Source organism: Oncorhynchus tshawytscha, linkage group LG08 (genome assembly GCF_018296145.1).
Source record: "Oncorhynchus tshawytscha isolate Ot180627B linkage group LG08, Otsh_v2.0, whole genome shotgun sequence".
NCBI lineage: Eukaryota > Metazoa > Chordata > Actinopteri > Salmoniformes > Salmonidae > Oncorhynchus > Oncorhynchus tshawytscha.
In genome coordinates this window covers 14,184,514-14,210,164 of record NC_056436.1, presented here as the reverse complement: position 1 = coordinate 14,210,164, position 25,651 = coordinate 14,184,514, and the positions used below count along the sequence as shown (strand labels likewise).

At 45.0% G+C, this 25,651-nt stretch overlaps 1 protein-coding gene across 1 annotated transcript in view; it reads right to left on the bottom strand.

Moving 5' to 3' along the window:
• Positions 1 to 25,651, bottom strand: part of LOC112256873 (spectrin beta chain, non-erythrocytic 1-like) — a 73,666-nt gene that overhangs the window by 24,928 nt on the left and 23,087 nt on the right. The window contains exons 3-20 of the mRNA XM_042326249.1: positions 20,476 to 20,627; positions 16,068 to 16,241; positions 13,637 to 13,740; positions 13,158 to 13,238; positions 10,856 to 10,971; positions 10,525 to 10,637; positions 10,177 to 10,364; positions 9,854 to 9,971; positions 8,936 to 9,094; positions 8,172 to 8,474; positions 6,718 to 6,868; positions 6,004 to 6,143; positions 5,559 to 5,762; positions 5,127 to 5,402; positions 4,406 to 4,656; positions 1,279 to 1,416; positions 798 to 1,155; positions 513 to 707 (exon numbers count right to left, since the gene is read on the bottom strand). Of these exons, the coding sequence (XP_042182183.1) occupies positions 513 to 707; positions 798 to 1,155; positions 1,279 to 1,416; positions 4,406 to 4,656; positions 5,127 to 5,402; positions 5,559 to 5,762; positions 6,004 to 6,143; positions 6,718 to 6,868; positions 8,172 to 8,474; positions 8,936 to 9,094; positions 9,854 to 9,971; positions 10,177 to 10,364; positions 10,525 to 10,637; positions 10,856 to 10,971; positions 13,158 to 13,238; positions 13,637 to 13,740; positions 16,068 to 16,241; positions 20,476 to 20,627 (3,221 nt within the window). The remainder of the gene's footprint in view (positions 1 to 512; positions 708 to 797; positions 1,156 to 1,278; positions 1,417 to 4,405; positions 4,657 to 5,126; positions 5,403 to 5,558; positions 5,763 to 6,003; positions 6,144 to 6,717; positions 6,869 to 8,171; positions 8,475 to 8,935; positions 9,095 to 9,853; positions 9,972 to 10,176; positions 10,365 to 10,524; positions 10,638 to 10,855; positions 10,972 to 13,157; positions 13,239 to 13,636; positions 13,741 to 16,067; positions 16,242 to 20,475; positions 20,628 to 25,651) is intronic.

Genomic DNA, 25,651 nt, shown 5'->3' with positions numbered 1-25,651 from the left:
GGTGTCTGCTCGGCTCCATCCAGGGTGTCTGCTCGGCTCCATCCAGGGTGTCTGCTCGGCTCCATCCAAATGTGCTATTACATTTTTGGCTAATCTGATGCTGTGCATGTTTAGCCTATTTTATGGAATTTCATGATTGTCGACATTGGGATGTTAAAAGGTATTTCCCGGGGTTTTGTCATTTTATACAGTAAGGTTACCCATGCTGATCCTTACTGTACCTGAAACCATAGAGATCATAAACATTGACACTGTATATGTCACATGCGGTACTCAAGTTCAGAAGGGCTGTCAGTCAAAACCCATAGAGAGCTGTGAAGTGCACAGCCAGAGCGCTATAACATCATGTATAGCATGTTACTGTACAGCCACTGTGTTCCAAAATAGTTGCTTATCCATGTCCACATCTTCAATCTGTATAAAAGGTATGAGTGTAAAGGGCTACCCTTGCTTTGTATTGGTGTGTTAGGACTTTGTGTAAACTGTAGTTTAAATCCTAAACTGAAACTAACCTTGTGGTAGTCCTCCTCATGAGCATCCATTTCATCATATACATCATCGTGGAGGTTCAGCAGCTGCTCAGCCTGGGGCAGGGTCTCAGGCAAGTCCTCGGATGCCACGGCCTTCTGGGTCTTGAAGAGCCAGGACTGGAAGTCATCCATGTCCTGTAGGAAGGTCTGCAGTTTGGACACCTCTCCAAGAGAGTCCTACAATACAATACAACTTTAATAGTCAATTTGTTGTTGAGGGGATCAACTCCAGATAGCAAACATACACACACTCACACACAAACACACCTCCCGGTCCTTCAGGGTGGCCCTCAGGTTATCCCAGGCTGCGTCCAGCTCGGCTCTCCTAAACAGGATGTCTGCAGCGTTGTCTGGGTGGTCCTTGGCCAGCTGGTCCGCCTCGCTCCTCAGGAAGTTGAGCTTGTCTTCGATGGCAGCCACGTCCCGCTCCATGCCGTAGAGTTTCCTCTGGATGGTCATCACAGCGTTCAGGTCGTTGCCCAGGTCCTGGGTAGACTTGATGACCCGGGTTTTGTCCCTGATCCAGGCCTCTGTCTCGTCACACTCCAGTCCATAGTTGTGGTAGCTGAGAGCTGAATCCACCTTACGCTTCTTGTCCACAACCATGGCCTTGAAGGCCTCCCACCTGAAAGAGAAGAGAAGCAGAGGAGAGAGTCAATATTAATAATGCAAGGAGGAAAGACTGGACTATGGATAAATAATATTACGAAGAAGAAAAAGAAGAAGAAGACATCAGCCTGAGTCTCACCTCTTATTAAGTCTCAACTGGCATTCCTTCACCTCTTTGGTACAAGGGTGTCTGCTGTCCTCAAGCTGCTTCACTGCTTTGTTGACATCATCAACACGCGTCTGGACATTAGCCATATCTGAAGCAAGAATACTCAACCTAAGAAGAGAAAACATAGTAATCAATACATCATACATTGTGCAGTAGAGCAGGGCTCATCAGCCATGGACTGCAAATTGATGGCAAGAAGCCCAAACAGATATATTTGACTAAAACATCATCCTTTCAAACCTTGCTTACATTTGTATACGATCACACAGAGTACATTGTATCTCTCTATTATGCGTGGGAATACTTTGGAGCAGATTTCCAAAATAAAAATCACTTGGAGCTGATTTGGTGGTGTTTTTACAGTCTACATGTCGAACAATTAAAACAAATATTTAAAGAATCTATATTTTTTTACTCTGAAACCATGGGCCAAATTCGGGCCTGCGGGGCCACCAGTTGGGGACCCCTGCATTAGAGCAAATATACAGATATGATTGGTGTCAGATCTCTACAAATGTGGAAGTCGTGCTTAACATTGCAGGGACCCAAACAATATGATACGATCTGATAATCTGTGCAATTTGTCTGTAATGTAAGCAGACTGGTTTGTACGTGTTCTGCACCACTTCCTCTCCAACCTTCATACTGTATCATAACTGTGCTTTGTACCTGTTCTGCACCACTTCCTCTCCAACCTTCATACTGTATCATAACTGTGCTTTGTACCTGTTCTGCACCACTTCCTCTCCAACCTTCATACTGTATCATAACTGTGCTTTGTACCTGTTCTGCACCACTTCCTCTCCAACCTTCATACTGTATCATAACTGTGCTTTGTACCTGTTCTGTTCCTCTCCAACCTTCATACTGTATCATAACTGTTCCTGTTCTGCACCACTTCCTCTCCAACCTTCATACTGTATCATAACTGTGCTTTGTACCTGTTCTGCACCACTTCCTCTCCAACCTTCATACTGTATCATAACTGTGCTTTGTACCTGTTCTGCACCACTTCCTCTCCAACCTTCATACTGTATCATAACTGTGCTTTGTACCTGTTCTGCACCACTTCCTCTCCAACCTTCATACTGTATTATAACTGTGCTTTGTACCTGTTCTGCACCACTTCCTCTCCAACCTTCATACTGTATCATAACTGTGCTTTGTACCAGCAGTCTCTCCTTCACTGCAGCCGAAGTGAGTAAGACATTTAAACGGGTTAACCCTCGCAAGGCTGCAGGCCCAGACGGCATCCCCAGCCGCGCCCTCAGAGCATGCGCAGACCAGCTGGCCGGTGTGTTTACGGACATATTCAATCAATCCCTATACCAGTCTGCTGTTCCCACATGCTTCAAGAGGGCCACCATTGTTCCTGTTCCCAAGAAAGCTAAGGTAACTGAGCTAAACGACTACCGCCCCGTAGCACTCACATCCGTCATCATGAAGTGCTTTGAGAGACTAGTCAAGGACAATATCACCTCCACCCTACCTGACACCCTTGACCCACTCCAATTTGCTTACCGCCCAAATAGGTCCACAGACGATGCAATCTCAACCACACTGCACACTGCCCTAACCCATCTGGACAAGAGGAATACCTATGTGAGAATGCTGTTCATCGACTACAGCTCGGCATTCAACACCATAGTACCCTCCAAGCTCGTCATCAAGCTCGAGACCCTGGGTCTCGACCCCGCCCTGTGCAACTGGGTACTGGACTTCCTGACGGGCCGCCCCAGGTGGTGAGGGTAGGCAACAACATCTCCTCCCCGCTGATCCTCAACACTGGGGCCCCACAAGGGTGCGTTCTGAGCCCTCTCCTGTACTCCCTGTTCACCCACGACTGCGTGGTCATGCACGCCTCCAACTCAATCATCAAGTTTGCGGACGACACAACAGTGGTAGGCTTGATTACCAACAACGACGAGACGGCCTACAGGGAGGAGGTGAGGGCCCTCGGAGTGTGGTGTCAGGAAAATAACCTCACACTCAACGTCAACAAAACTAAGGAGATGATTGTGGACTTCAGGAAACAGCAGAGGGAACACCCCCCATCCACATCGATGGAACAGTAGTGGAGAGGGTAGCAAGTTTTAAGTTCCTCGGCATATACATCACAGACAAACTGAATTGGTCCACTCACACAGACAGCATCGTGAGGAAGGCGCAGCAGCGCCTCTTCAACCTCAGGAGGCTGAAGAAATTCGGCTTGTCACCAAAAGCACTCACAAACTTCTACAGATGCACAATCGAGAGCATCCTGGCGGGCTGTATCACCGCCTGGTATGGCAACTGCACCGCCCTCAACCGTAAGGCTCTCCAGAGGGTAGTGAGGTCTGCACAACGCATCACCGGGGGCAAACTACCTGCCCTCTAGGACACCTACACCACCCGATGCTACAGGAAGGGCATAAAGATCATCAAGGACATCAACCACCCGAGCCACTGCCTGTTCACCCCGCTGTCATCCAGAAGGCGAGGTCAGTACAGGTGCATCAAAGCTGGGACCGAGAGACTGAAAAACAGCTTCTATCTCAAGGCCATCAGACTGTTAAACAGCCACCACTAACATTGAGTGGCTACTGCCAACACACTGTCAATGACACTGACTCTACTCCAGCCACTTTAATCATGGGAATTGATGGGAAATGATGTAAATATATCACTAGCCACTTTAAACAATGCTACCTTATATAATGTTACTTACCCTACATTGTTCATCTCATATGCATACGTTGATACTGTACTCTATATCATCGACTGCATCCTTATGTAATACATGTATCACTAGCCACTTTAACTATGCCACTTGGTTTACATACTTATCTCATATGTATATACTGTACTCGATATCATCTACTGTATCTTGCCTATGCTGCTCTGTACCATCACTCATTCATATATCCTTATGTACATATTCTTTATCCCCTTACACTGTGTATAAGACAGTAGTTTTTTTGGAATTGTTAGTTAGATTACTTGCTCGTTATTACTGCATTGTCAGAACTAGAAGCACAAGCATTTCGCTACACTCGCATTAACATCTGCTAACCATGTGTATGTGACAAATAAAATTTGATTTGATTTGATTTGATACCTGTTCTGCACCACCTCCAGATCCTCTAGATTCTCCGGTACATCCAGCCCCACCAACCAGGTCTCCTTCTGGCCCATCCACAGCTCGCAGGAGTCTGTCTCACTGAAGATTGTGTAGAGGGCCATGGTATCATCCAGCTTCTTCTGCCTCAGGTCACACAGGGACATTAGCTCCATGTACAGGTCTCTGATGTCCTTCAGACGTCTCTGGATGTCAGGCGTGTTGCGCAGCTCCTCGGGTAGCGCCGCCGCCTGGTCAAGTTCAAGTGGATTTTAAAGTGTATTTGCCGAATACATTCATTGCTGGAGAAATGTAACCACTCAAATTCAAAGACAGAGCTGTGGATGCAAGTACTGACCATCCATGATATCAACATTATAGTTTTAACTATGTTTTAGGCTATACAGTGTTTGTTTACGTTTTACTTTGTTTACAAACATTGGAGTAAAACCAGCTTATATTTTGTACTATATTTGAACTAAGCTCATGAGGCATTTATAAGTTATATTCTTCAAGAATTGATGGGTGCATATCATTCACTTTTAAATCCAAAAATGGATGTAGCAACTGCACCGTTAAGTAGTACAGTAAAACAAACCAAGGTGAGTCCGAAATGGTACCCTACTCCTTACATAGTAAACTACTTGCCCTGGGAATAGGGTGCCGTTTCAGACACATCCCCAATCAGCCATTCTGTCAGTCAGTCAGTTCATTCATTCACCTGTTTGGTCAGAGCATCGATGGTGGCTCCGTTCCTGGCGACATCGTTCCGGAGGTCTCGGTGTCTCTTCAGCAGCCTCTGGGTGGTATACTCATCATGGCCCATGTCATCACTAGTCATCTGCCTCTTGGCATCCAGCAGCCAGGCCTTCAGGTCTTCAGCCTCTCCCTGGAACTGAAAGAACCTCTGGGTGTCCTGGAGGTTCTGCCTTCTGAACGCTGACAGTTCCTCCAGCTGCTGCCACTGACGCATCACGTCCTCCATGCAATCCCCAACCTAATACATACAATAATAAAATAGATTTCATTTAGAATTTTATCCAAAGCGACTTAAAGTACTGAATGCATACATTTAAGTAACGGGGACACCAGCAGGAATCAAACCCACGACCCTGACCCTACAACCTAAGCCCAGCACCCTCTACCAACTGACCTGGGGCGCCCCGAAGTGTCTGGCCTGGATCATCTTATCACCCTCATCCAGTATCTGCTGCAGGTGTGCACGGCGAGCCCCCAGCTCGTTCTCGAAGGCACTGTGTTTGCTCTGCAGGACCAGCACACTGGTCAGGTCCTTGCCGTAGTCCAGCGAGGAGAGGATATGCTCTTTCTCCTTGATCCAGCTCTCCAGCTCGGCCATCTGAGATAAGACATAATATACTTTATTGTCAATTGTCTCAGATACACTAACGTTTGTATTTTTCCTTTATCCCAAACCCCTTGAGACACACACATACACACACAGAGAGAGAGAGAGAGAGTTTGGAGGACATGGTCCTCTGCAGTGCAGCACCAGTGGAAAACTTTAGGGGTTAAGTCCCTCGCTCAAGGGCACCACCCTCCAGTTGCAAGCCCTTCTTTCCAGCCTCTCGACTACCTACCTCCCAGAAGAAGTTCCAGAGGCGTCGGGACTGCTCCAGTCGGGCGCGGCGTTGGGCCGCAAGGGCACACAGCTCCTGGTAACACAGGTCCAGGTGCTGCACCCGGTCCTTAATCACCTGGGGGTCACAGGGCTTGTAGCCTGGGAGAGAGAGGGGGGAGGTTGGTCAAAACATGACATGCAGTGATAATGGATCCCCCACTTTCCAATCTCAGGGCGGTCACTCTAACCACAAGAGTTGGATTATACTTTACATTCAAATATATTTTGGGTTACACTTTACATGAAGATATATTTTGGTAACACTATATTAAGATATATTTTGGTAACACTATATTAAGATATATTTTGGTAACACTATATTAAGATATATTTTGGTAACACTATATTAAGATATATTTTGGTAACACTATATTAAGATATATTTTGGTAACACTATATTAAGATATATTTTGGTAACACTATATTAAGATATATTTTGGTAACACTATATTAAGATATATTTTGGTAACATTTTACATGAAGATCTACAGTATTTTGGGTTACTCTATACATGAAGATATATTTGGGTTACACTTTACATGAAGGTATACTTAAAAAATATTGAATGTAACGTGTTACCCTCTTTTGTTAGATGATATGTACGGCCGAGTACATAACAGGTAACTGAGAGGGACAGTAGAAGCAATAGGACTGTTCCTTGCACTTCACTTACTATCTCTATTGGCAAACTTGAGAGCAGCCGCGTTGGAGTCGTGAACTCTTTCTGCCTGCACAGTGATGTCGGCCTCCACCAGAGCATGCTTCTGGAGCAGGTCATCCACCTCCAACAGGTGCTTCCCAAAGTCAGGGGAGAGCAGCCGAGCCTGGGGACATGCCACAGGGTCAGGGGTGAGGGGTCAGGGGGAGAGGCGGAGGGGAGGTCAGGCACAGAAGTGTGGGGTGGCAAGGAGGTTAGTTCATTGAGATGGGCCAAAACTAGCAAAGGAATGTTGTAGCATAGCTTGCTTGAGCAGGGGGGAAACTATCGTAATGTATTTCTGCAGTTTTACACTGTATGCAAACACACTGAGCATACAAAACATTAAGAACACCTGCTCTTTCCATGACATACTGACCAGTTGAATCCAGGTGAAAGCTATGATCCTTATTGATGTCTCTTGTTAAATCCACTTTAATCAGTGTAGATGAAGAGGAGAAGACAGGTTGAAGAAGGATTTTTAATCCTTGACAATTGAGACATGAATTGTGTATGTGTGTCATTCAGAGGGTGAATAGGCAAGACAACATACTTAGGTGCCTGTAAACTGGGTATGGTAGTAGGTGCCAGGCGCACCGGTTTGTGTCAAGAACTGCAACGCTGCTTAGTTTTTCACACTCAACAGTTTCACGTCTGTATCAAGAATGGTCCACCACCCAAAGGACATCCAGCCAAAGTGACACAACTGTGGGAAGCATTGGAGTCAAAATGGACCAGCATCCCTGTGGAACGCTTTTTTTCAGATTCATAACTTGGCCCATGCTGTGTCTGGTTTCAATGGCCTAGTGGGTTAGCTTGCAACGCCAGGGTTGTGGGTTAGCTTGCAACGCCAGGGTTGTGGGTTAGCTTGCAACGCCAGGGTTGTGGGTTAGCTTGCAACGCCGGGGTTGTGGGTTAGCTTGCAACACCAGGGTTGTCGGTTAGCTTGCAACACCAGGGTTGTCGGTTTGATTGAAACACCAGGGTTGTGGGTTAGCTTGCAACACCAGGGTTATGGGTTAGCTTGCAACACCAGGGTTGTGGGTTAGCTTGCAACACCAGGGTTGTGGGTTAGCTTGCAACACCAGGGTTGTGGGATAGCTTGCAACACCAGGGTTGTGGGTTAGCTTGCAACACCAGGGTTGTGGGTTAGCTTGCAACACCAGGGTTGTGGGTTAGCTTGCAACACCAGGGTTGTGGGTTAGCTTGAAACACCAGGGTTATGGGTTAGCTTGAAACACCATGGTTATGGGTTAGCTTGCAACACCAGGGTTATGGGTTAGCTTGCAACACCAGGGTTATGGGTTTGATTGCAGCAGGGGCCAGGTATAGTAAGTACAGTATGCATCACTGTCAATATCTTCCATTTTGTAAGTTGCTTTGGCCATATTGTTATTGTATTATGTGTATTATTACTATTATCACTGTACCTTCATCCCATCCATCCAGTTGATGATGTACAACATCTCCTGGAAGATCCTCTGCAGGGTGAGATTCTTGTCCAGTCGTGCCCTGCGAGCTTTCAGCAGCTCCTGTAGGTAATCCCACAGCCTCAGTATGTTGTCCTTACGCACGTCGATGCGCTTGGTGTCGTGGTAACGCTCAGACTCCAGCTCTTTAGAGATGGCTACTATGCCCTGGATGCGTTCCTCGTAGGCAGCGATGTCCGTCTCGATGGCGTCGTGCTTCTTCTTAGCGGCCTCTACCGCCGGCAGGTCGTAGCCGAAGTTGTCCTGAAGGTGGAAGGTATTTCAGATGTGAAGAGACTGTTATATATGTCTATCTTAATATTTGGGGCAGGTAAGTATTCTGACTTGAGATCTGTGCAAGTTTTCACACAAGTCTCCCACTGTCATCAATGAATGATTTACGCAAAGGTCCAAGTTGCATGCACTTGTCTCAGCTTTGAATTGGCCCCAAAATGAAGTGGATGTCTGTTTTGTTATGTTTTTATGGGCTGTCTATGTTCAGGTGAATTGCAGCTGTCAGCCAATCAGCATTCAGGGCTCAAACCACCAAGTGTATAATAGTGGACATGTTACGGTCTGATATACCACGGCTGTTAGCCAATCAGCATTCAGGGCTCAAACCACCCAGTTCATAATAGCGGACATGTTAAGTCTGATATACCATGGCTGCCAGCCAATCAGCACTCAGGGCTCGAACCACCCAGTGTATAATAGTGGACATTTACCTGTGCCACCAGTCTCTGGTTCTCCAGTAGCCAGGTCTCTCTCATGGAAGCCTTCCTGTCGAAGCGTCTGGCCATCTGCTCCAGTCTCTCCTGACGAATCAGCTCGTCTCTCAGGACACGTTCCCTCTCATGCTCAGCCCACTCCAAATGCTCCCAGGCCTGCAGAGGACAACATGGTTGATAACAAACTCAGCAAAAATAGAAACGTCCCTTTTTCAGGATGCGGTCTTTCAAAGATAATTCATAAAAATCCAAATAACTTCACAGATCTTCATTGTAAAGGGTTTAAACACTGTTTCCCATGCTTCTTCAATGAACCATAAACAATTAATGAACATGCACTTGTGGAACAGTCGTTAGAACCGTTAGTTTTTAGCTTACAGACGGTAGGCAATTAAGGTCACAGTTATGACATGACCCTCCAGCATGACAATGCCACCAGCCATACTGCTCGTTCTGTGAGTGATTTCCTGCAAGACAGGAATGTCAGTGTTCTGCCATGGCCAGCGAAGAGCCCAGATCTCAATCCCACTGAGCACGTCTGGGACCTGTTGGATTGGAGGGTGAAGGCTAGGGCCATTCCCCCCAGAAATGTCCGGGAACTTGCAGGTGCCTTGGTGGAAGAGTGGGGTAACATCTCACAGCAAAAAGTGGCAAATCCGATGCTGTCCATGAGGAGGAGATGCACAGACAGGGACAGTCTATTTCACTGTCAGCAGGCTACTGTAGGGCTTTGTTAAGATTCAGTCATTCTTGTGTCTTTGTTCATGAATAAATCACCCAGTACTCAATCTACTGCCTCGATCTCCTCCATTCCTGCATTCTGATGACACCCCATAGCGTAAGTAAGTCCTGAACCAGCCCACTAGATTAAACTTACCTCCCATTTTAGTATTCCTGCAAGCTTATATTCCTTACCCTGTTGAGATCAGCCACTAGAGCCCCCTCCTTGGGGGTATAGACTCTCTGGTTGTTGGCTCTCATACGACTCTGGATGGTGAACAGCAGCACCTCCAGATTACCTTTCTCCTGGAACCTGGAACATCACAGACAAAACAATAAACGATGTGTCAGAACCAGAAAAAGAACGTCTTATTTTAAAAGATGGGGGAAATTCCCAGTTTCGAAGTTACAAGAAACCTGAAGGTTTTCTGGAAAACCTAGATTTCTTTTTCGGGAACGTTTCTGGAATTGTGCCCTAGTTGAGCCATAGAGTAATACGGCAGGTTGATGTGACTGACTTGGGGGGTTTCTCCACTATGCGGTAGGAGTTGAAGGATTGGAGCTGCTGTTGGACCCCGGTCAGAGAGTTTGCCAGTTTACGGTTGTTCAGGATGATGATGGTCTGCTGTATCCATGTCAGCAGGTCTGACGACAGGGTTTCGTACTTGTCAATCATCTTCTCTGTCTCTATGGCATGGTCTAGTACCTAGAGGATGGATGCAGAGGGTTAGGTTACTCAAACACTAGGGTGTAATACTGTCACATGAAACAATGCACAGATTTACACACACACACACACACACACACACACACACACACACACACACACACACACACACACACAGCATTATTTATCCCATCCTCACCTTGCCAACTCTCTTCCCCTCCACCGCTAGTGCCTTCATTTTGGAGAAGTAGTGGTAGAAAGCCACAACATATGTGATGATGGACTTCTCATCTGGGTTCTCTGTGAACACATCTGTAATACAGACAGACAGTCAGAACTAGAAGATCACCTTGAGCTCAGCCCATAAAGATCTGAAAGGGCCGGTTTACCGAACAGAGGGTTCTGGACTGAAAAGGATTTTCTACTGAGATGTTCCATTGAGTATGCTTTTTAGTCCATGACTTGGCTTAATCTGGGTCCAGGAAACCGGTTCTTAGTTCTAGATGAGGGAACAGCACATTGTCACTCACCTTCAGGGTCTAACAGTTTTGCTACTCCAAGCGTCTGCTCTGCTACATTGAAGGCATTCTGAAGGTTATGGGTTGGATTGGACCTCTTCAGGCCACTATAGTCCACCAGGTCTGGCCTTGAGAGAGACAGACATAACAATGAGGATCAGTTATAGAACCTATTGCCCTTCATGGTTTTGAGGTCTGGGGTCTGCCCACCAACCAAGATTTTTTTTTTTAATGGGACAAACACCAAATTGAGACATTGCATACAGAATTCTGCAAAAATATCCTCGGTGTATTATGTAAAACACCAAATAATGAATGCAGAGCAGAATTAGGCCGATACCCGCTAATGATCAACATCCAGAAAAGAGACGTTAAATTCTACAACCACCTAAAAGGAAGCGATTCCCAAACCTTCCATAACAAAGCCGTCACCTACAGACAAATTAATCTGGAGAACAGCCCCCTAAGCAAGCTGGTCCTGGGGCTAAATTCACAAACACAAACAGACCCCACAAAGACCCAGGACAGCATCACAATTAGACCCAACCAAATCATGAGAAAACAAAAAGATAATTACTTGACCCATTGAAAACAGAGGAAACTAGAATGCTATTTGGCCCTGAACAGAGATCACACAATGGCAGAATATCTGACCACTGTGATTGACCCAAAATTAAGGAAATCTTTGACTATGTACAGACTCAGTGAGCATAGCCTTGCTATTGAGAAAGGCTGCCAAAGTCAGACCTGGCTCTTAAGAGAAGACAGGCTATGTGCACACTGCCCACAAAATGAGATGGAAACTGAGTTGCACTTCCTAACCTCTTGCCAAATGTATGACCATATTAGAGAAACATATTTCCCTCAGATTACACAGATCAATCAGATCAATCACAGCAGCAAGACTTGTGACCTGAAAAGGGCAGCCAAGAAAAGTGCAACCAGTGAAGAACAAACACTATTATAAATACAACCTATATTGACATTGATTTATTTTCCCTTTTGTAATTTAACTATTTGCACATCATTACAACACTGTATGTAGATATGATATTTGAAATGTTTTTATTCTTTTGGAAATGTTGTGATTGTAATGGGTTTTTTTCTTCACTTTTGTTTATTATCTATTTCACTTGTTTTGGCAATGTAAACATATGTTTTCCATGCCAATAAAGCCATTCAATTGAATTAGAGTGAGAGAGAGCGAGATAAAGAAAGAGAGAGAGACAGAGTGTGAGAGAGAGCGAGAGAGAGAGAGAGAGAGTGAGAGAGAGAGAGAACATTGCTGTGGGGACTTGCTTCCATTCAGTCACAAGAGCATTAGAGAGGTCAGGCACTGATTTTAGGCGATTAGGCTTGTTCCGCAGTCGGCTTTCCAATTCATCCCAAAGGTGCTCAATTGGGTTGAGGTCAGTGCTCTGTGCAGGCCAGTCAAGTTCTTCCCCACTGATCTCGACAGACCATTTCTGTACAGACCTCACTTTGTACCCCAGGGGCATTGTCATGCTGAAACAATAAAGGGCCTTCCCCAAAGTGCTGCCACAAAGTTGGAAGCACAGAATCGTCTACAAAGTCATTGTATCTTGTAGCATTAAGATTTCTTTCACGTTTGATTCATCCATTGGACCACCAGATGGTAAAGCCAGATTCATAATGCCAGAGAACGTGTTTCCACTGCTCCAGAGTCCAATGGCAGCGAGATTTACACCACTTCAGTCGATGCTCGGCATTGCGCATGGTGATCTTAGGCTTGTGTGCAGCTGCTCGGCCATTGAAACACATTTCATGAAGCTCCCAATGAACAGTTCTTGTGCTGCTGTTGCTCCAGAGGCAGTTTGGAACACGGTAGTGAGTGTTGCAACCGAGGACAAATTATATTTACACGTTATGTGCTTCAGCATTCGGCGGTCCCGTTCTATGAGCTTGTGTGGCCTACCACTTCGCGGCTGAGCCGTTGTTGCTCCTAGACTTTTCACTTCAAAATAACACTTACAGTTTACCATAGCAGCTCCAGCAGGGCAGAAATGTGACAAACTGACTTGTTGGAAAGGTGGCATCCTATGACGGTGCTACGTTGAAAGTCTGAGCTCTTCAGTAAGGCCATTCTACTGACAATGTTTGCATAGCTGTGTGCTTGATTTTATACACCTGTCAGCAACGGGTGTGGCTGAAACAGCCAAATCCACTAATTTGAATGGGTGTCCACATACTTTTGTATATATAGTGTATATGGTTCTGTTACAACCAGGTTGTAACCAATGGCATCATTCTGGCACAGCTATTGTGGATGATATGTGATTCTATCTTCTCTTACCGGTGTTTGTGTATGAGAGCGCTGAACGCCATTCCGTCTTTCCAACTGGTGGTGAAGTTGGTGATGTTTACGTTTGGATATCTGTAGAAACAGGACAGACAAAGAGTCAATGTCATGGACTGGCCTCAATCCCAAACGGATCCCAGTAGCTAACAGGACTAATAACATACACTGATCCCTAATGAACCTGGCTTTATCCAAGCAACCCTGATCATTGATCCTTTTGTGGTTCCAATGTCTCAGTGAGTGAGAGCATGGTGTTGGCAAGATCAGGGCTGTGGGTTCTACTGACCTGACAAAGACTTTTGAAGGCCTATATGTTGAAGTGTTGTATATAGGGGATGGGGGGAGTAGCAATATTCTGTGTGTGGGCCTCTCATTTCTTTATGTGGTTTCTATTGTCACATGGGCCACCAAGTTTCTCTGTCAATACTGACAGTTTCTGGAAATTGCTTTGGATTAGTCTTTTTTTTACTCACCCGGCAGTCTTCATCTGGCACCAGAGTAGCAGAGCGTCCTTGGCTGTGCGACTCTCCCGTTGAGTCCCGTCTGCCTGTCCCATCTCCACCACAATGTCTTGGATCTGTCGGACAGGGACAGGAGGGACAGAGAGTCAACTACAGTAATGAATATGGAATTTACACTAGACTAGATAGTTCTTACGTGGAGACCAAACAGACGTAACACAACCTACATGTTGCCGGACACCAAGACCGTTGTGAAGAGCACACAACAACGCCTATTCAACTCAAATCAAATCGTATTTGTCACATGTGCCGAATACAACAGGCTTTGAAGTGAAATGCTCTAAACCAACAAGGCAGCTAAAAAAATTATACAAATATTAACTTTTAAAAAATAAAATATTACACAAAATAAACAACAAATAGAAAAATATTTGATATCAAATTAAGACCTAAAAAAAAATATGAATAAGAAATAAAATAAATAAATAATTCCTCTGACACCGGGTGGTATAGAGGTCCTGGATGGCAGGAAGCAAGGCCCCAGTGATGTACTTGGCCGTACGCACTACCCTCTGTAGTGCCTTGCGGTTGGAGGCCGAGCAGTTGCCATACCAGGCACTGATGCAACCAGTCAGGATGATCTCAATGCTGCAGCTGTAGAACCTTTTGATGATCTGAGGACCCATGCCAAATCTTTTCAGTCTCCTGAGATTTTGTCGTGCCGTCTTCACGACTATCTTGGTGTGCTTGCACCGTGTTAGTTTGTTTGTGATGTGGACACCAAGGAACTTGAAGCTCTCAACCTGCTCCACTACAGCCCCGTCGATGAGAATGGGGGCGTGCTTGGTCCTCCTTCTCCAGTAGTCCCCCTCAGGACACTGAAGATTTGACATGGGTCCTCAGATCCTCAAAAAGTTCTACAGCTGCAACATCAAGAGCATCCTGACTGGTTACATCACCACTTGGTATGGCAACTTCTCGGCATACGACCGCAAGGTGCTACAGAGGGTAGTTTATTGGGCCAAGCATATCACTGGGGCCAAGCGTCCTGCCATCCAGGACATCTATAACAGGCGGTGTCAGAGGAAGGCCCTAAAAAAAATATTTTGTCACTTACTTTAAAAAAAAAATCTGCATTGTTGGTTAAGGGCTTGTAAGTAAGTATTTCACGGTAAGGTCTACACCTGTTGTGTTCGGCGTATTTGACATGTGTCACGCCCTGACCATAGAGAGCCCTTGGTTCTCTATGGTGTAGTAGGTCAGGGCGTGACTAGGGGGTGATCTAGTATATTTATTTCTATGTTGGTGTGCTTGGTATGGTTCCCAATTAGAGGCATCTGGTAATCGTTGCTTCTAATTGGGGATCATATTTAGGTAGCCTTTTTCCCACCTGTGTTTTGTGGGATATTGTTTTGAGTTAGTGCATATGGCACCTCCGATGTCACGGTTCGTTGTTTGTTTCTTTTTCTTTGGAAGTTTCGGGTAAATAAAGATGTGGAACTTTAATCACACTGCACCTTGGTCCGTCTCTCCACACAACCGTGACAACATGCAGTGTAGAGTGTACATACTGTATATTTTAGAATGGGAGAATGTTTAGACATAAACTGCCTATTTCTTATTTTAGGCTGAAGTATGAAGAGTATATTTTTATTAGTAATGAGGGTAAAACAAGTTAAAACAAGGTTTAAAAAAAGAGGCTAATACTAGATCTAGTATCTAATTGAAACCTTGGTTAAATTGATAGAGCGGGGCATGTTAAATCTGTAAATGATCAAGGTTACCATCTTCCCACCAACTACCAACACACTGTCAGTAATTAAAACAGGGATTCTATCTGTGAGACCTACGGCTCCTCAGAGGCTAAATTTAGCACCACTTTGCTTCTCTTCTCCTCCGTTTGTTCTGACACTACGTAGGGATGCAGACAGAGGCTAGCTAGTCAACTCTTCCCTATTTTCTCCTCTCCTCCTTGATGGAGTGAATAATGCAGCAACTAGGCCATATTGTTTGAACTAGCAAAGCTAAAAATAACAGTACAATGTCAAATTAAAAATAAACACTGTATCAGCCTGTTAAAAAGAATCACTGCATCAGCCCAGATAAAATAATCAAACAGACATGGTGTTTTGTTTGGGATGTTTCAGTTTTAACACCAGATAATGATGGCTGTTGGCTGAAACCAGACTGTATACAGCTCCAGGTAGAAGGGATTTATGTTGAATTCTAGTTCATTGTTCAACCAGTGTTGTCTTTAGTGATTAGATCACCTAAGCTGGTGATCCCAGATCAGTTTGTGCCGTCTTGCCACCGGGACATAGAAGTTGGCTATAAAGCACAAACAGATCTGGGACCAGGCAGGCACCAGGTGGTTTAAATTGAGTTAATTTTGTAACCTGTGTTGTTTAAGTGGTTAGTTAGAAGAAGAAGAATCCTAACTCACCTGGAATCTGAGAATTATGGTCCAGATGAGTCCCAGGATGAGGCGGTGGTTGCCGTCGACAATGTCGTGTGATCCCATATTCTCCAGGTGGACCCTCTGCTCCTTGAGGAACTGCAGGGCCTTGTCCACGTTCTCCAGACAGTGGATCCGCATACGGCCCTTAGTGGGCTTGGGCTGGAAGGAGGGAGAGAGGGAGAGAGAGGGAGATAATAGTAGTGTGTGGCTATTTACAGTGCCTTGGAAAGTATTCAGACCCCTTGACTTTTTCCACATTTTGTTACGTTACAGACTTATTCTAAAATGGATTAAATAAAAAAATCCTTAGCAATCTACACACAATACCCAATAATGAAAAAGCAAAAACAGGTTTTTAGACATTTTTGCAAATTAATAAAATATTTAAAACAGAAACACCTTATTTACATAAGTATGGAGACTTGAAATTGAGCTCAGTTGCATCCTGTTTCCATTGATCATCCTTGAGATGTTTCAACAACATGATTGGAGTCCACCTGTGGTCATTTCAATTGATTGGATATGATTTGGATCAGCACACACCTGTCTATATAAGGTCCCACAGTTGACAGTGCATGTCAGAGCAAAAACCAAGCCATGAGGTCAAAGACATTGTCCGTAGAGCTCCGAGACAAGATTGTGTCGAGGCACAGATCTGGGGATCTGGTCCCCAAGAACACAGTGTCCTCCATCATTCTAAATGGAAGAAGTTTGGAAACACCAAGACTAGAGCTGCTCGGCCAAATCTGAGCAATCAGGGGAGAAAGGCCTTGGCCAGGGAGGTGACCAAGAACCTGATTGTCACTCTAACAGAGCTCTAGAGTTCCTCTGTTGGGATTGGATAACCTTCCAGAAGGACAACCATCTCTGCAGCACTCTACCAGTCAAGCCAGATGGAAGCCACTCCTCAGTAAAAGGCACAAGACTTTCAGACCATGAAAAACAACATTCTCTGATCTGATGAAACCAAGACTGAACTCTTTGGCCTGAATGTCAAGTGTCACGTCTGGAGGAAAACTGGCACCATCCCTACGGTGAAGCATGGTGGTGGCAGCATCATGCTGTGAGGATGTTTTTCAGCAGCAAAGACTGGGAGACTAGTCAGGATAGAGGCAAATATGAAAGGTGCAATGTACAGAGAGATCCTTGATAAAAACCTGCTCCAAAGCTCTCAGGACCTCAGACTGGGTGAACCCTCAGCACACATTCAAGACAACGCAGGAGTGGCTTCGGGACGAGTCTCTGAGTGGCCCAGCCAGAACCCGGACTTAACCCTGATCGAACATCTCTGGAGAGACCTAAATATAGCTGTGCAACAAAACTCCCCATCTAACCTGACAGAGCTTGAGAGGAGAAACTCCCCAAATACAGGTGTGCCAAGCTTGTAGCGTCATACCCAAGAAGACTAGAGGCTGTAATCGCTGCCAAAGGTGCTTCAACAAAGTACTGAGTAAAGAGTCTGAATACTTACGTAAATGTAATATTTCCGTTCCATTTCTAAAAACCAGTTTTTGCTTTGTCATCATGGGGTATTGTGTGTAGATTGATGAGGGGAAAAAACTATTGAATCAATGTTAGAATAAGGCTGTAATGTAACAAAATGTGGAAGAAGGTCAAGGGGTCTGAATACTTGATAAATGTGACTGGAGGACTTCCACACTGATCTGGATCATCAGACCATTGTCATAACAGGGACAAAGAAAAGCTACAGAACACACACACACACATCATAAATGTACACTGTTCACACACACACACACACACACACACACACACACACACACACACATCATAAATGTACACTGTTCACACACACACACACACACACACACACACACACACACACACATCATAAATGCACACTGTTCACACACACACACACACACACACACACACACACACATAAATGTACATAAATGCACACTGTTCACACACACACACACACACACACACACACACACACATCATAAATGCACACTGTTCACACACACACACACACACACACACACACACACACACACACACATAAATGTACACTCATAAATGCACACTGTTCACACACACACACACACATCACACTGTTCACACACTGTTCACACACACACACACACACACACACACACACACACATAAATGCACACTGTTCACACACACACACACACACACACACACACACACACACACACTGTTCACACACACACATAAATGCACACTGTTAAATGTACACTGTTCACACACACACACACACACACACACACACACACTGTTCACACACACACACACACACACACACATCATAAATGTACACTGTTCACACACACACACACACCCACACACACACACACACACATCATAAATGTACACTGTTCACACACACACACACACACACACACAAATGCACACTGTTCACACACACACACACACACACACACACCATAAATGCACACTGTTCACACACACACACACACACACACACACACACATAAATGCACACTGTTCACACACACACACACACACACACACACACACACACACACACACACACACACACACATCATAAATGCACACTGTTCACACACACACACACACACACACACACACACACACACACACACACACACATCATAAATGCACACTGTTCACACACACACACACACACACACACACACACACACACACACACACACCCACACACACACACACACACATAAATGCACACTGTTCACACACACACACACACACACACACACACACACATAAATGTACACTGTTCACACACACACACACACACACACACACACACACACACACACACACACACACACACATCATAAATGCACACTGTTCACACACACACACACACACACACATCAAAATGCACACTGTTCACACACACACACTACACAAATACATAAACACATACACACACGTGTGAGTGCTTTTGGTGACAGGCTGAAGAAATTTGGCTTGTCACCAAAAGCACTCTCAAACTTCTACAGATGCACAATCGAGAGCATCCTGTCGGGCTGGATCACCGCCTGGTACGGCAACTGCTCTACCCACAACCATAGGGTAGTGAGGTCTGCACAACCCATCACCGGGGATAAACTACCTGCCCTACCTGCCCTCCAGGACACCTACACCACCCGATGTCACAGGAAGGCCATAAAGATCATTTTATTTTTTACTTTATTTAACAAATTCTTATTTTCAATGACGGCCTAGGAACCGTGGGTTATCTGCCTGTTCAGGGGCAGAACGACAGATTTGTACCTTGTCAACACGGGGGTTTGAACTTGCACCTTCCGGTTACTGGCCCAACACCCAAACCACTAGGCTACCCTGCCGCCCTGTTGTCAAGGACAACAACCACCCGAGCCACTGCCTGTTCACCGCGCTATCATCCAGAAGGTGAGGTCAGTACAGGTGCATCAAAGCAGGTACCGAGAGACTGAAAAACAGCTTCTATCTCAAGGCCATCAGACTGTTAAACAGCCACCACTAACATTGAGTGGCTGCTGCCAACACACTGACTCAACTCCAGCCACTTTAATAATGGAAATTGATGTAAAAATATATCACTAGCCACTTTAAACAATGCTAGTTAATATAATGTTTACATACCCTACATTACTCATCTCATATGTATATGTATATACTGTACTCTATATCATCTACTGCATCTTTATGGAATACATGTGTCACTAGCCACTTTAAACAATGCTAGTTAATATAATGTTTACATACCCTACATTACTCATCTCATATGTATATGTATATACTGTACTCTATATCATCTACTGCATCTTTATGTAATACATGTGTCACTAGCCACTTTAAACAATGCTAGTTAATATAATGTTTACATACCCTACATTACTCATCTCATATGTATATGTATATACTGTACTCTATATCATCTACTGCATCTTTATGGAATACATGTATAAACTATGCCACTTTGTTTACATACCCTACATTACTCACCTCATATGTATATACTGTACTCGATACCATATATTGCATCTTGCCTATGTCGCTCTGTACCATCACTCATTCATATATCCTTATGTACATATTCTTTATCCCCTTACACTGTGTATAAGACAGTAGTTTTGGAATTGTTAGGTCAGATTACTCGTTGGTTATTACTGCATTGTCGGAACTAGAAGCACAAGCATTTCGCTACACTCGCATTAACATCTGCTTACCATGTGTATGTGACAAATACATTTGATTTGATTTTGACATACACACTGTTCACACCCACACACACAAACACACACACACACACAACACTACACTACACACACATACACACACACACACACACATATATATACCTACACACTACACACATATACCCACACACTACACACATATACCCATGTACCAGTTTCTCTCCAGAGAGGAGCTCCAGTAGTTTGATGAGCATGCGTCCATCCCTGAGGTCCAGGTACAGGTCAGAGATACGGCAGCTGACCCGGGACAGGATGGAGTTGACCCACTTAGTGAAGGTCTTCTTCTGGACCGCCTCACGCTCATCTAGAGGAGGAGAATACAGGGAACTAGCTCAGATATCACCAGATTACACAGTAATAACGCAGCAATAACCTATTAGTTACTGCTTTACTTATTTGGGAATCATTCAAACAAGCACCACTAGGCAGAACACTGTGGAGTGTATGATGTATGAAAATGTGTGTGTGTGTGTGCATGAGTGTGCAATTCATTTTGGAAGCTTGAGAATAGACGTGAGAATCCACAAGGCCTTTGTAAGTAGTCTTTAAAGTATGATCCTACTCTGAGCGTAAGAATGTCAGCAGCACTGTGACTTATGTATTACCAACCTGGATTCATGGGTAGACGTAGCATAGTAAATACAAATCCAGGACACTGGAATTAGTATGAAATGTTACGTTTGGTATTGTATGTATTAATTTGTGGTAGCCCATCATCAATTTCGTATAATATGTTACGAATTGCAACTCATACGATATGTTGCGAATTTTATAGGAGAACCCTTTGAAGAACCCTTTTGGTTCGACAGAGGGTTCTACATGGAACCCGAAAAGGTTCTACCTGGAACCAGAAAGGGTTCTCCTATGGGGATGGCCAAAGAACCCTTTTGGAACCCTTTTTTCTAAGAGCGTACGCCCACCCATCCACCTGACCAACCACCCTCCTTTCATTTTTCCCTTAATTAAGTAACCTTCTGTCTTATGTACTGTATGTAACCATGCCAAACGTAACATATCATCGTAATTTGAGTGTCCTGGATTTTCGTTTACTATGTTACGTCTAATCTATGAGACCAGCCTGGGCTGACTATTACCCACCTGATGGCATTATGTCTCCCTACTGGTTAGCAGCAGGAGCTCACAGTCACACATTAAAGCCTCCTTCAACACTGCCTACGTCCCAAATGGCCCAACAACCAATATCCATGTGCTTAAAGTAATTTCATTGTGCTGTATATGACTCAGTCAAGTGCAAATGTGTAAATGTGTGTGTGTGTGTATGCGTTTGTGCGTGAGTGCGTGTGTGTGTGTGTGTGTGTGTGCGCGTGTGTGTGCGTGTGTGTGTGGCCTGCTTGCCTGCATGTGTTCCTTCCCCTAATGCTTGTACCATGTTTATCCCTGGTCCCAAATATAACAGTGCAAAATACTGCATCCTTAATGGCTTGTTCTATAAATGATTCAGGCACTCAGGCTGTGGAGAACAGGGAGAGGGAGAGCTAGAGAGAGCGAGCGAGCGAGAGCGAGAGAGAGGCAGAGAGAGACAGAGAGAGGCAGACAGAGAGAGACAGACAGAGACAGAGAAAGAGAGGCAGAGAGAGAGAGAGAGAGACAGACAGACAGAGACAGAGAAAGAGAGGCAGAGAGAGAGAGACAGAGACAGAGAGAGAGAGAGAGAGAGGCAGACAGAGAGAGAGACAGAGACAGAGAGAGAGAGAGACAGAGAGAGAGAGAGACAGAGAGGCAGAGAGAGAGAGAGGCAGAGACAGACAGAGAGAGAGGCAGAGACAGAGAGAGAGAGAGAGAGAGAGAGAGGCAGACAGAGAGAGAGAGAGAGGCAGAGAGAGAGAGAGAGAGAGGCAGAGAGAGAGAGAGAGAGACAGAGAGAGACAGAGAGAGAAAGACAGACAGAGAGAGAGACAGAGAGAGACAGACAGAGAGAGAGACAGAGAGAGAGGCAGAGAGAGACAGAGAGCAAGAGAGAGAGAGAGAGAGAGAGGCAGAGAGAGAGAGAGAGGCAGAGAGAGAGAGAGAGGCAGAGAGAGAGAGGCAGAGAGAGAGAGAGCAGAGAGGCAGAGAGGCAGAGAGAGAGAGGCAGAGAGAGAGAGAGAGAGAGAGAGACAGAGAGAGACAGAGAGAGAGAGGCAGAGAGACAGAGGCAGAGACAGAGAGAGAGAGAGAGAGAGAGAGACAGAGAGAGGCAGAGAGAGAGGCAGAGAGAGACAGAGAGAGGCAGAAAGAGAGAGAGAGACAGAGAGAGAGACAGAGACAGAGAGAGGCAGAGACAGAGAGAGGCAGAGACAGAGAGAGACAGAGACAGAGAAAGAGAGAGACAGAGAGAGAGAGACCGAGAGAGAGAGACAGAGAGAGAGGTAACCCAGAGAAGAAGGGAGGAAGAAGGAGAACATGCAACTAAAGGAGAGGGCAAGGTGAATGACATAAAAAGGGGTAGCCTGTATCATTGCTCTCATCTATTTTATGCATTGTGAAAATGTAACACCTGTCATGTAACACATCTGTCATCTATGGCCATGTTATACAGTCCTGTACTCCATAAGAGACTAGGCAGTATCGTTAAATTAGTCATGTCCCATTCTGTCTCCTCACTGGTAAATATCAAAGAGCTACGGCACACACTGCCTACTGCACAACATCCATGTGGAACCTCCCCAAAATCATTTAAAAAGTAATGACAGTTAAAACATGCAAAAACAACGGCACCATCTATGTCCCAAATAGCACCCCATTCCCTACATAGTGCACTACTTCAGACCAGAGCCCTATGACACCCTATTCCCTACGTAGTGCACTAATTTTGACCCGTAGGGATCCTTAGGGATATGTGGCATCGTCCTCCCAGCCAGACCAAGGCTGTCTCAGTACAACAACAAGGCTGAATAATACTCTGGTGGTTTGAGTGTACACTCTCCAGGGTGGAATTGTCCTCCCAGCCAGACCAAGGCTGTCTCAGTACAACAACAATTCTGAATAATACTCTGGTGTGTTTGACATGCTGCTACTCCTCCCTGGTCTCCAGACCTGTCTACTCTCTGACTCCAGTGAGCGACAGTGACAAGCCACATGACTTAAAATGATGCTGATGGATTTTCCCTTTACTCAGCCAGAGAGTCAGAGAGAGCCAGAGTGCCAGAGAGAGCCAGAGAGCCAGAAAGAGCCAGAGAGGTTGTTGTCCTTGATGATCTTTATGGCCTTCCTGTGACATCGGGTGGTGTAGGTGTACTGGAAAAGGGTTCTTCAAAGGGTTCTCCTATGAAAATTCGCAACATATTGTATGAGAGAGTCAGAGAGAGCCAGAGAGAGCCAAAGAGAGCCAGAGAGAGCCAGAGAAAGTCAGAGACAGCCAGAGAGAGCCAGAGAGAGCCAGAGAGCCAGAGAGAGCCAGAGATTCAGAGAGAGCCAGAGCCAGGCGGTTTTCCCACAGCCCTGCCTGGCAGTCCCACTGAGTACCAGCTGCCCAGGATTCTAGCCTGCGTCATAGTGGCAAGGACCTTGGGGGCAGGCAGGACTGGTTGTGTAACCTACAGGTATAGTTTTGGCAGCCAGAACCAAATCTACCGTGTGTACTTATGTAACAGTTAATAGTCTGTCACCAGAGACTATAGCAGCCTCTGCACAAGACCTTAACACAGAGAATACAACAAAACAACACACAGAGAATACAGCAAAACAACACACAGAAAATAAAAACACAACACACAGAGAATACAACAAAACAACTGTTACGGATACAGGTATCCTGTGTGTGTGTGTGTGTGTGTGTGTGTATCCTGTGTTCTTTTCTCTCCTTCTCCCCTCACAGGTGAAAATCATCACTCCCCAATCAGACACCAATCAATCATCAATCAGAAGACACACCTCCTCCTGTTTCCTACCCAATCACAGTTCCTTTCCCTTGGTTTAAAAACCCCATCAGTTGTTTGCTCTAGAGCTCAATCTCTCTGTAAATGCCATGTCTGTAGGTCTCTGTGTTTCACTCTCTCTTTGTGTCGTAACCTCTCTTTTGTTTGAGCACCTCCAAATCACTTTGTCATCTCCTGTGAGTATTGTTTTTGGTTATGGTGTTTGTTTGCTGGTGGGAAAAGGGGAAACCAAGACAAGTCGCCCATGGGCATACACTACCCGTAGGTAAACTTTGTTAAAAACACTGTATTTTTGGTTAGTTAGTTAGCTGTTAAAGTAGGCTTGTCTAGCTTAGGGGTGTTTTTGAATACTTATTGTTTCTTTCCTTGGGTCCAGCTCAGCCCCTTTTCCTGCTCCCCCCATTACTGTGTGTTTATTAATAAACCCTGAGTTTGACGGTAGATTTCAGTTGTCTGTGGTTATTTCGTTCTCACTTTTACTTTGTCACTATTATAAATTGCATGAGTTATGTTACGGGTCTCAATACCATCCCCCCCCTAGACTGTCGGGCCAAAAGGGACTCGTAATACAACACAACACACAGAAAATATAGCAAAACACAAAATATAGCAAAACACATACAACACACAGAGAACCCAACAAGACAGAGAACCCAACACAACTACAACACACACAAAGCACAACCCAACAACTACAACCCAACACACAGAAAGCACAACCCAACACACAACTACAACAAAGCACAACCCAACAACTACAACCCACTACAACCCAACACAACTACAGCATAACACTACAACTCACAACATGCCATCTAACAGAGGACACAATACAACCCAATACAACAACTACAACCCAACACAACTACAACCCAACCCAACTATAACACAACACAACCCATTACAACTACAACCCAGCTTAACTCAACACATGACATCTGACAGAGGGCACAACTCAACCCAACTACAACTCAGCTTAACTCAACACGACATTAACAGACAGAAGGCACAACACAGCAGCTGCAAACGTGGGCTAGGAAAGAACAGACAGAGTATCCCGTCTACCACACAACGACGTTATTACAACCTATCCAATTGACCACCTGAGACATTCTACAAAGGACTCGGTTTGGCAACACGGCCTTCCATCTACCACCAACCTATCGAAGCGCAGCTCAGAGTAAATATTTATTGCATTTTCCTTTTCCAAATGGGCGGTAATTTAGAATGCATAAGATATTGTATTTACGATAGCACAGCTTCTCCCTTTGTCCTTCAGTCTTCCCGCTCTTTCACTCAAACCCAGCCCCTTTTCTTTTGTGTAACCAGCTGTCATATCTGTTCCATCCGCTAGGGATGTTTTCCTTTATGATGTAATTTGTAATCAAGGTATAATTTATTCTTTGTATATGTAATTCTGTGTGATTAGTTAGGTATTTAGTAAATAAAT